At 35.4% G+C, this 10867-nt stretch overlaps 1 protein-coding gene across 2 annotated transcripts in view; it reads left to right on the forward strand.

The window, feature by feature from the left end:
* The window catches only part of trim33 (tripartite motif containing 33), a 96904-nt gene extending 86843 nt beyond the window's left edge, over positions 1–10061 (forward strand). The window contains exons 19-20 of one of the 2 annotated variants that reach the window (XM_078420577.1): positions 3668–3742; positions 6273–10061. In XM_078420577.1, the coding sequence (XP_078276703.1) occupies positions 3668–3742; positions 6273–6485 (288 nt within the window). In that variant the 3' untranslated portion in view covers positions 6486–10061. The remainder of the gene's footprint in view (positions 1–3667; positions 3743–6272) is intronic. The other variant, XM_078420578.1, reaches the window with a different exon arrangement.
* The last annotated feature ends 806 nt before the right edge of the window (positions 10062–10867 follow it).

Raw genomic sequence — 10867 nt, forward strand, 5'->3', positions numbered from 1 at the left:
TGATAGTATTAGATATTCATCAGTAATTTCAATTTTGACAACATTCAAAATGTTGATTCAGGAAAATAAAATAGCAACAGGCTACAAATTGGAAAACAGATATTAGGGGCTATCAGTGATAGGATAGTAGAAGATAGGAAGTGATGGATCACAAAAAGCAATGCTGTAAACCCCTCAGATGATGTAGAATCCAGAATTTGAGATAGAATATTAAAATGTGCACATTACATCTAATTTGGGAGAGTGATCTGAACTAAAGTAATTTGCAAACTTACCAAATTTATTCAATTAAATGTGATTTGTGCATTTTGGAAACTGGCTGTAATGTGAGAAATTAGTGTTTATTAATGAATTTACATAATATGGATGTTGCTGGTAAGGTTAATGTTGATCCCTAATTTCCCTTGAGATTGGGGGTGGAGGAGAAGTTTGAGTTGGTTCTGTGAGTCTGCAGTTTGTCAGGTGAGCACATTTCCATGGTGCTCATAGCCACAGAGTTACAAGATTTAGACTGAGAAACAAAGGAAGAATATTTAAAAGTCAAATATGATTAATGACGACAGAATCCTAGCAGATGGTAGTGATCCATATGTCTGTTGCCTTTGTCCTTTGGAGAAGTGGAAATAATGTGTCAGCAGCCAAAGTACATTGGTATTTTAATATTAAGTGGGGGTAAACACTAGGTACAATAATAGACTGCAAAGGTACTGTGATTAGACTACAATTAATATTCTTGGGTCTCCATACAAAAAGGATAAAGTACTGAAGAGTTGAACAATTTACAACAATCACAACTATTCAGAGGATGCTACAAGCAGTACTAAACAATTCTACATCATACATTGATTATTCATTGAAGTTGCAAACAGAATAATTAGTTTAATTGGTTAACAAAACTTACCAAAGCATTCGTCCATCCTTGCCTGTAATATAAGGGTGGCTCGTAGCACTTTTGTATGGGTAAAGCTAGAGAATCATTGAAGTTAAAAGGAATTGAAGGGTGTTAGTTGATAAGGGAGGAGACTTGTGGAGCGTGGCTGGCTTAGAATGATGGGATGAGTGACCATTTAACAGGTATGTTACATGTAATGACTTTCAGCTTCAAAAGATTACATTTGTAGCCTGTGTCCTGATGTAAAACATTTTAACAAATCTTGTGTTTTGTTATCCTTGTGTGATTGTGAATTTAATTTGTTGCATTTTTCACCTGACTTCAGAGTAATAACTTTTTTGCAAGCACAGTCTGGCTAAAATAAGACAAGTAGCAGTTACCAAGTTTTCAATTTAGCAAAACAAATTCAAAATAAATGTATAATGAAATTCTAAATTTGGCATTGTAGCATTAAGAATTCTTTGAAATGATTAGATCAGTTTTAGCCAAATATATATTACTCTGGAATATACAATCTGGAATGCCCTGGTGATGCATTAACTGCTTAATTATGCCAGATGTGTTTTTTGAGTTGGATCTGCTGGTTGTTTGTTGAAATTAAACAACTTAATAAACCTGTCCTCATCAGGTGTGCCACTAGTGGTTGCAGCAGACATAGTCTCCTATGGTCTAAGTTGTCTTGATTAGATGTGATTTGATAGAGCCCGTGGCAAATTTTGTTTGGCTCGGGTACAAGTTCATGTAAAACTACGGTGTGACTATTTTGACAAATCATAGCTCAAAGGTCTCCTAGTTTGTGCATGTACAAGCTCTCTTAATGTCATTTTTTAAAAAGGTTGCTGGCAATGTCTCACAATGCCCAATACAGGTGCTCCTCAACTTACAATGGGGTTACGTTCCGATAAACCCATGGTAAACCGAAAATATTGTACGCCGAAATGCATTTAATACACCTGATCACGTGGGCGGAAGCGAGCTGCGGGTAGCTGCCGTTGCCCAGCGTTTGCACCATTGTAAAGTCGAAATATCGGAAGTCAAAGCATCGTTAGTCGGGGAGCATCTGTATAAGTAAAACTGAACTTTGCACCTTTGTATTCAATTTCCATAACATGAAAGGACATTGTTAGCTTTACTGATTGGTTCTGGTACCTGCAATAGTATTGTTTTGCAAATCACCATGATCGCCCTGTCTCGGGTTTCTGCAATTGATCATTGCTTAGATGTACTTTTCCTGCAATATCACATTTTCCTGCATTATACTCTATTCACCATGTATTCACCCATTCCGTAATCTCTCTTTATCCCTTTCTAGCCTCCAATTCATTTTCTTACATATCTTCGTGTTATCAGGAAACTATTAACCAAATCTTTGACGCCCTTTCGTCAGTTATTTACATTAATGTGTAAAATGCTGTGAAATAGTGACCCTTGAGTGACGTTACTCATTACATCTTGCCAATCGTTTATCCCATTTCTATTTTACTCCAAGACAGCCAGTTGTTTGTTCGTGCCACTGTTACATCCATATGCACATGAACTCTATAATATTTTGTACTGATTTGGTTCTTTCTGAGCAACCTGCAACCATGAAGACAAGATTGGCGATTTTCAGTGTTTGTAAAATTGACAGGCAACTTGATTAATTATATAGTAAGTGGATAGATTTTGGAGATATAGATTCCCTTTGGGTGTGATTCTTCATCTTTGGTTTCTGTAGAGTCTTTTTCATTTGTTTGGTGTAGTTCCATATGTGATGCACAAACTAGCTTTCTACAGAATATTCCAAGTGTGGACACAACATTATTCCAGATTAAATGCTGTGGAAAATCTTTTTTCCTTGTTTAGCATTTCCATCCTTCAGCTGCCCCATGTGCCCGACAAACATTATCACAGCTCCTACCAGTATTCTCCATGTTATCTTCAATTATCTCCCCTCGGTTCAGAAGCAGTAGTAGCTAGTGTAGTATTCTGCAGGGTATTTGCACCATGACAATTTACCATAGTGTAGATTACAATAGGCTCGTTGTGCTCCTCCTTAATGCCCAATTTGGATTGTAGTGGTACTGGATGTTTAGAAATAAAGAAAATTACTGAGGAAAAGATGGTTCCTTTTACAAAGCCCAGCTCACTGAACACTAACCAAGAGCTGGATTTCTGCATTGCAGATTTCAATATGAATCCATAGATGTTTACCCGGTGGGAAACTGCCAGGATTTTATTTAAGGTAGACACAAAATGCTGGAGTAACTCGGCAGGGCAGGCAGCATCTCTGGAGAGAAGGAATGGGTGATGTTTCGGGTCGAGACCCTTCTTTTGATTTTATTTGACATTGTGTATTCATCATGGAATAACAATCTTCCATTTCTTGCAAGATTCGTAACAAATACAAGAACAGGGTTTACACAAACATAGTGTCTTTCTAGCAAAGTATGCTCTCATTTTGATTTTACTCTTTGAGCATGATCTTGTGTTATAGAACGTGTTCACATATTTTATCTAGTTTGCATATGTTTACATATAAAGATAGGGTAAGTGCTTAGAAAGTGAGCATGACATTTACATCCAGTGGTTGACCAATTATATTAAACTTCTACATTATTTTATTTTCGTAACAGATTGGTCCTTAGGAAAAAAGATTTACCTTTTTTCTGTGGTGCAAATAGATATGCACTTAACAGGGTAAACTATACAGATATTAAGGAAACTTTTTGATGTTTATCTATTTCCGTGCAACATAAAACAAATTTATGTTATGAATTTTATTGTCTCATAAAGGTTACCCTATTACCTGGGGTTCAAAATGGTCCTCAAGCCTTCATGGGGACCAAAGAAAGGGAAATGAGAACCAAGGTAAAACATAACCCCTGCTTTTGACAGACCTGTTATTTTCTCTGCAGTCTGTAATCAGTTGAATTTTGTTGTTTATATATAAAATCAAATATGACACATGATGGATGAGAAATAAAGATGTAGGACATCACCAAGGCGCAACAGAAAATCTTTCTTGCATTAGCCACTGCACTTGAATCAGATCAAAATCATAGTGTATTTTCACTTTGGTTGAAATTCAGGGAGCAGGATAAGACTAATGGGCCAAGGTCTGTGTCCTACTCTCTGCATCTTATGCATATGGACTTTTGTTGTTCATTGGTTGGCTTTGTTAGTGGAATGGCTGGTGAGAAGTGGGATGTAATGGTGTTGTAGATGGGGCTTATTTAGTCTTATGCTTAGTGGAGTAAAGGGAGCTTTGCTGTTGACATGGAATTCTTTGCATGATCTAGAATTGCTTTTTGGTGGGTGTCCTCAAAGGGGAACGTTCATTTTACCAGAAACTGTTATTCAATTACTTTGTACAAAAGAGTGCAATTGGGCTAATCAATTATATTACCATTTCTCTTTTTACCTGTGGAGGTTTTTAATGCAAGTAGAGTTGTAAACAACTAGGAGACTACCCCTTTCTAGCTTTTAATGTCTCCTTACAAACCCTTTTGACATTCAGCAGAAAATTAACATTCTGCTTTTGAAATATATCGATAGTAAGTTCATAGATTTAGGAGAGAAGCACAATTTTCTGCTAATTGCTCCACTTCACTGAACTCAGTTCGTCAGTAGTAGTCTACTTATTCATGTACCCAAGTTGTCATAACATCTAAGCATTTTTTTTTTGTTTCCTGCAAACCCATGATTGCAATTATACTTGCACTGTTGCTGACAATGAGACCATTGTTTAGCGAAAGTTAAAGGCAAGTTAGGAAGAGAAAAATCTAGATATGGTATCTACGAACACAAGCATTTAACCTGCCATTCAACATGTTATCTTTGGCCAATTATAACCCCATATCTGTAATTGTGGAATCAAGTTCCACTCCAGAGACTGAAGACTTTGTCTATGCTGATTTGTCAGTACAGTGGGGGAGATGCTGCATTGATTTTCAGGGCCCTGTTTGGGTAGGCACACAAGGTTTCATGGCAGTATTAGGGAGTCATAGTCATGCAGTGCAGAAACAGGCCCTTCAACCCACTGAAATTGTCCCACGTGCCCATTCACACAAATTCAAGACTAATTTGATTTTATTTTCCCCTCATTCCTATCAAATTCCAGAATCTAGTGAGTACCTACACGGGGCAATTTACAATGGGCATTTTACCTACCAACCCATGCAGTTTTGGAATGAGATGAAACCTGAACACCCAGTAGGTACTGCATGGTGGCAGAGAAAGTCCAGGGTGCTGGAGCAGTGAGGCAGCAGTTCCACTAATTATTCATTCTGATTTTAAATTACAACTATTCAACAAAGTAGTGTAATGTCCTGGATATATCCCTCAAATAGCTTTACAACATGATCAAGAGATCCACCTCCAAGTGGTTTGTAGGACCTTGTGTCTATGTGTTGACTACATTTGCCAACAATCCTGTCATGTTAAAAGTAGTCAGATGAGGTGCACAGACATGTGAGGTAATGAAAGACTATTTGAGTGCAATTTATTATTTTTATTTGAGGTGCAGATTAAATGTAAGTTGCCTTTCAGGTTTGTTGTATGGTCTTGATGTAAATGACGCGGTTGTTGCACGTAAAATATTTGCGTAATGTGCAAAAGGATATCTATCAAAACACTTAGTATGTGCTCAATGTTAACATTTCATGGCAGAATGATAAAGTGGATTTGCCACATTAATTCATAATATATAGTAGTATTTTTAAATTATTGTAAAGAGATTAATTATCTTTATTCTCTTCCTTATCTTAATTGTGAGCTGTTTTTAAAATCCATAGACATTACTTAAAATAGTATATGGCTATCGTCTCTAGATACACACTATTTAAAAGTGAGTTTAAATCTGGGTGTGCATTACTTTGAGAATTTCATATGCGCCAAATTTATTTTCTGAGGTACTTAAAGTTTGCGGTATATTGTGTATGCACTATTATAAACTTCAGAAAATTTATTCCAGAAAGTTCTCCTTATCTGGAAATACAATCTTGCCTATTTGGAGTAATGAGGGCTAATGGCTTTCCTTTCTCTCAACAAAGTGGACATTTAAATTGTGGGCGTTGAGTTTTAGTAGGTGAATTTCAAAACATTAACCTTTGTTGATGATCCTATCCCCGTTGAAGTCCAGACAAGGGATATTTCCAGTAGTTGCCATTTAACTGCCAAGCATAAACCTAAATTTCTCACCTATTTAGACTGTACAGGTCTAATTAATTCTTCTCCCAACTAAAGGCATTACTCTTAAAAACATTGGGAATTAACTTGTCATAACAACCCATCTACTAATACGCATGGACTTTTAATAAAGGAATATTTGCTTCCTTATGATGGTGTAGCTGTTGTGTTAGTAGTAAGATTAACTATTTTGTATGTGTTCACTTTTTAGGCAGATTCAGAAGTGGCCAAAGCTGGAAAGGCTCTAGAAAGCTATTTTGAAGCAAAGCTACAAGACGTTTATTCCGACAGAACCTTTACACCTCTAATGGAATCAGATTCTGATCATGAAGAAACTCATATAAGCGAGGATTCAGATGATGACTTTGTTCAACCTAGGCGAAAGCGCCTAAAATCAGATGACAGACCAGTGCACATTAAATAATTTTCTTCACCTTGAGAGGAAGATGAACTTGTTGGACCTTTTTTTGCCCTTGGTTCATTGGAAGTGAGCACATACCTGTGGCGATCTGCTGGTTGGTTGTTAAAGCTGATACCCACCAAACAGTATTTATTAGAGTTTTAAAATGATTTTGTACAGATAAATAAGACTTTGTTGCATTTGTTCATTCCCTGAATACTAGGACTCTTTCCAGACTGTTGCTTTTTTAAAAAAGAAATCCTTGCCTTTACTGATGTAATTATATAATTCTTTGTGGTAAATGTTGTAGAAGGCTTGTATTTTATTGGCATGCACAACAGAATATTTATTAACTCTACACACCTTTAATTTGCAAATTTAGAACTAAAAGTTTAATTTGTGTAAAATAAAACCAGCTCAACTATCACTTTGGATAAATATATTTGATCTTGTATTTCAGGTGGCTGTTCTTATTTCGTTATCTTGTTTCAATGATTGAATCTTCAGAATAGATTCAACGTCGTGCGCTATCCATTGAATGTCAGTGTTTTTTATTCCAATGAGCACTGTAATAACTGCCGTTAATCACACTGTAAACTGTTTTAAGGACCACAGTAACACATGTGACACATCTTAAAAATACAAGAATTTCTTATTTATTTTTCCTAACAATTGTAAATAATGTATTTTATGTGTGCATATTTTTGGTTTGTACTTCACAGTAAGGAACCATGGACATACAAGCCCAACAATATTATGTTATGATATGGTCCCAATATGCTTCAGCAGTTTAACATATCACTTTTATTCTACACCATTTAGTTGATATTCCAGTAGTTTTTTTACCTCATGGGCTTCCATACTTTCAAACTTATGGAAGAATTCAAGGCAGTTTTCTGACATATTAATCCCATTCTGTGCCCTCTTGATCCTTTAGATGCATAAGTGAATACCACATAAATTTAGAACAGAATCACGAGTACCCTTTTAAAAGTGTAGCTTGCGAAATTATTAATTTTAAACATAATTGAGTTCATGTGCTTGATTATTAAACAGGATCTTGCCTCTAGTTCATTAAACATTAAGTAGAAGTGACTAGTCATTTAATGTAAGTATCATATTTTCTATCCTTTGGAATTTCCCCGTAAATATGGCCGGAGCTGCTGCCATTTTCTGTGCTGATTGGGATTGTGCAAACTGAGTTTGACTAGTCAGTTTGACCCAGGCTGAGTGAGCTTAATTCAGCAGAGCAAAAATGTCCATAATTCCTCTCATCAATGCTAACTATTGATGTCTGTAATAAGGGTGGCTAGTATTGGAAATTGAGGACCATGGTGCATCTCGCACAACATGATATCTCCAAACTTTACGTTCAGTGCCTTTTTTGGGAATGCTCAATATCAGAATATGACAAGACATCATGGCAGCAACAACAAAACCATCATGGATTTTGTCCTGGAGCTTGCTGGACAAAAATTCCAAGTTTATTCTTGAATGCCAACAGAATATCAGCTTTCCTTTGGCTTATTTTACACTTCATTCCAAATTCACGAAGTGATGCATCAGCTGTACATTCAGATTTTATTTGCAGTGGTCAAGTTAATGATGGGAACTGTGGTCTGCAGTTATTCTGCTCTACTTGACTTTGGAATAATACTGCTGGGAGCCAAAATGAAAGTGTGTAGTCAGGAATGGAACTACAAATGATTGCCCTGCACACAGTAGTAATACACGTATAATTTTGAAATAGATGGAACAGTTACATTTGGAATTAGTGTTGATCCTTAATTTTATTGAATTGATTTCTTGACTATTATAAAATAGATTATTATAAAATTATTCAGTGCTAATTATTTATTTAAAATGTACAAACAATGCTAAAATCATTTGAACAATTTAATGCTATCTAAGATTTTTCTGTCAACCATTATGTATTGTCATGTGAGAAGTGTATGGTTCGTGTACGGAATAGGCATTGATAACCAAGGCATCTGAAGTGTATAGGTTAATGGAATTTTCATTGTGATTACTGTATAAATATGTAAAATCTGAACTTTGATAAAGGTAAATCTTGGCTCATGGCACCCACAACATGTTTTGCACCACAAATGAAACATTAATAAATGTGGTTTGATCTATGAAGTGTTGATAATGGTATCAACATGTTAAATCAAATATTTCCATTTGAATGTGTTAGAATTCCAAGGCAAGACGGCTCTTATTTTCTTATGCGATGCAGACTTTTATGAAAGGAACCAGATTATGGCTATTTGCTTTTATTGTACTTCCCTGGCAACTGCAATGTAACTGGGTTTCTGTCTCCACTCAAAACTGGTAAACCAATAAGTGAAAAAGTTGATTTCTTTTTCAGATTTTGAAAATCTATATACCTGCTGATTTGCTTTTCTATAAGTGATGTGCTGGCAATGTTAATCTGTAGCATGCTGCTGGATACTACTGTTTTTTCCTTTCATCACAAATCTCCATACAGGTGGCAGCTTCTCACAGGGCTGAATATATTAGAAATCTAGTTGAATCTCTAAATTCATTTTTCAACCAATTTCAGGGTGCAGAATATTTGTTTGTAAATCTTAGTTTGCATGTTGCTTTTATGCAATTTTTCTTTTGTTCTCTAGTATTAATTTTGAACACCTGCATCTGACTACTAAATGTCTTATTAGCTGGTGAATAGCAAATCTGTAATAGGTCTTCCATTATTGGGAGGTAGGTAATTGATGTTTGTACCCAGAAACAATGCAATTCCTAATCAGCTGTTAAGCCCCAAAGAGCAGAATAAAGTGTCTATCTGGGGTCTTTCAAATTCATAACTTAACCCCTTTTATGTACTTCAGTAGACCATGTTTTAATTTGTTAATTGAATTGAAAGAGAAAATTGACATTACTTATAAACAGTTGATGCCATGCATCCAATGTGTACTGCAATTCTGTTAAACACCAGTAAACATTGATGCTGCTATTAGATCATGGAAAGAGGGAATGGACCATTGAAATACGCAATGTTATATGTAAAAGAGAGCCTGCAATCTACTGAAGCAATGTACAGTGAATTGTGAAGTTGCAATAATAACATATTTATAAGTTGCACTTTGTTTCTATACCTTACTACATCGTGATAATTTGTGCATTAGCTCAAGTCTTGGACTGAAATCAAAAATAGTAGTATGACATCTCATTAAAGTTATTACTATTTGAGACTGAAGCTGAACAAACAAAAAAAATTACTTTATCTTCATAAGCTGTTTGTGTGTGCTATAAAAATATACAGCCTCATTTAGCTACTGATCATACTCGTCGATCGTCCGATGGATGAATTTTAAGCGATTTAACTTTGTCTTTTTTTATAATTGCCAGTTATGACTTGCACCCGCTGTGTTTTTTGCTAGTTTTGTAACTTAAAGTTTACAGTATTTTTGTCAAAATGAGTTATTTAAAAGCCTGTCAACAGTTTGTAAATATTATCTGTTTAAAATAATATGGAATGTTGTGTTGTAGATGATAACATTTGTTGCATTAGAACTGAAGAAAAGCTTTAATTGGAAATATTCTCCTTGGTCATTTCTATTAAATTGTACAGCTGGCAAGGGCCATGTGGTGAGGAGTGATTTTCTTGTGCTTAAACGCAGGTGTGGCCTTCAATGCAACCACAGTGCAGACACTATTCTCAAATAAAAATCAAGGTGTCACTTCTGTTTAAATAAATGAACATTCTGTTTATCTATTAATAAAAAATAGATTTTTGTTCAAGGCAGCTGAAATATTTCAGCCAAATCAATGCAAGCACCTTTAATTTGGCAATGTTTTTGATTTTGGAAAATTCAACAGTTCTTACAACAATGAAACATTTAATTCAATCCTTTTTGAAATGTAATGTTGGACCAATGAAGTTTGATGCTGGGTTGACCAGGAATTCTGCTGCTAGTGGTCATTTATCCAGGTTGAATCACAAATAAGTAATTTCTGCTAAGGAAAAATAATACGCATAGGATTTACACCGTCAGTCACAATGTTGGAATGTGTTGGCTTTTCAGCAATGGAGGAAATTAAGTTTGACTACAGACTAGAATTTGTATCGGTATTTAAATACTGTCCTAGCTAACTAGATGCATGAAGAATTTTGAGTCCCAGGCTGCAAGCTGTGTAATCTAAATTCAGCCAACTAAATTTTAAAGTCTGAAATTGATCATAAGAAAAACTAGATTGTAACATTTTTGTGTTACAGATCTTCGGGGAGATGGCCCATATGTTGGTGACACCAGACTCCTTGTAAAGCGATTGGCTCTTACTGCCTCTGAGTTTACTGGCAAGCCACTCAGTTTAAAAAAAAACTGCATTAAAATTAGATATACAATCTGACATTGACCAATGTGCCAAATTTGAACATGTTA

This window comes from Rhinoraja longicauda, chromosome 24, assembly GCF_053455715.1.
Source record: "Rhinoraja longicauda isolate Sanriku21f chromosome 24, sRhiLon1.1, whole genome shotgun sequence".
Lineage (NCBI taxonomy): Eukaryota > Metazoa > Chordata > Chondrichthyes > Rajiformes > Arhynchobatidae > Rhinoraja > Rhinoraja longicauda.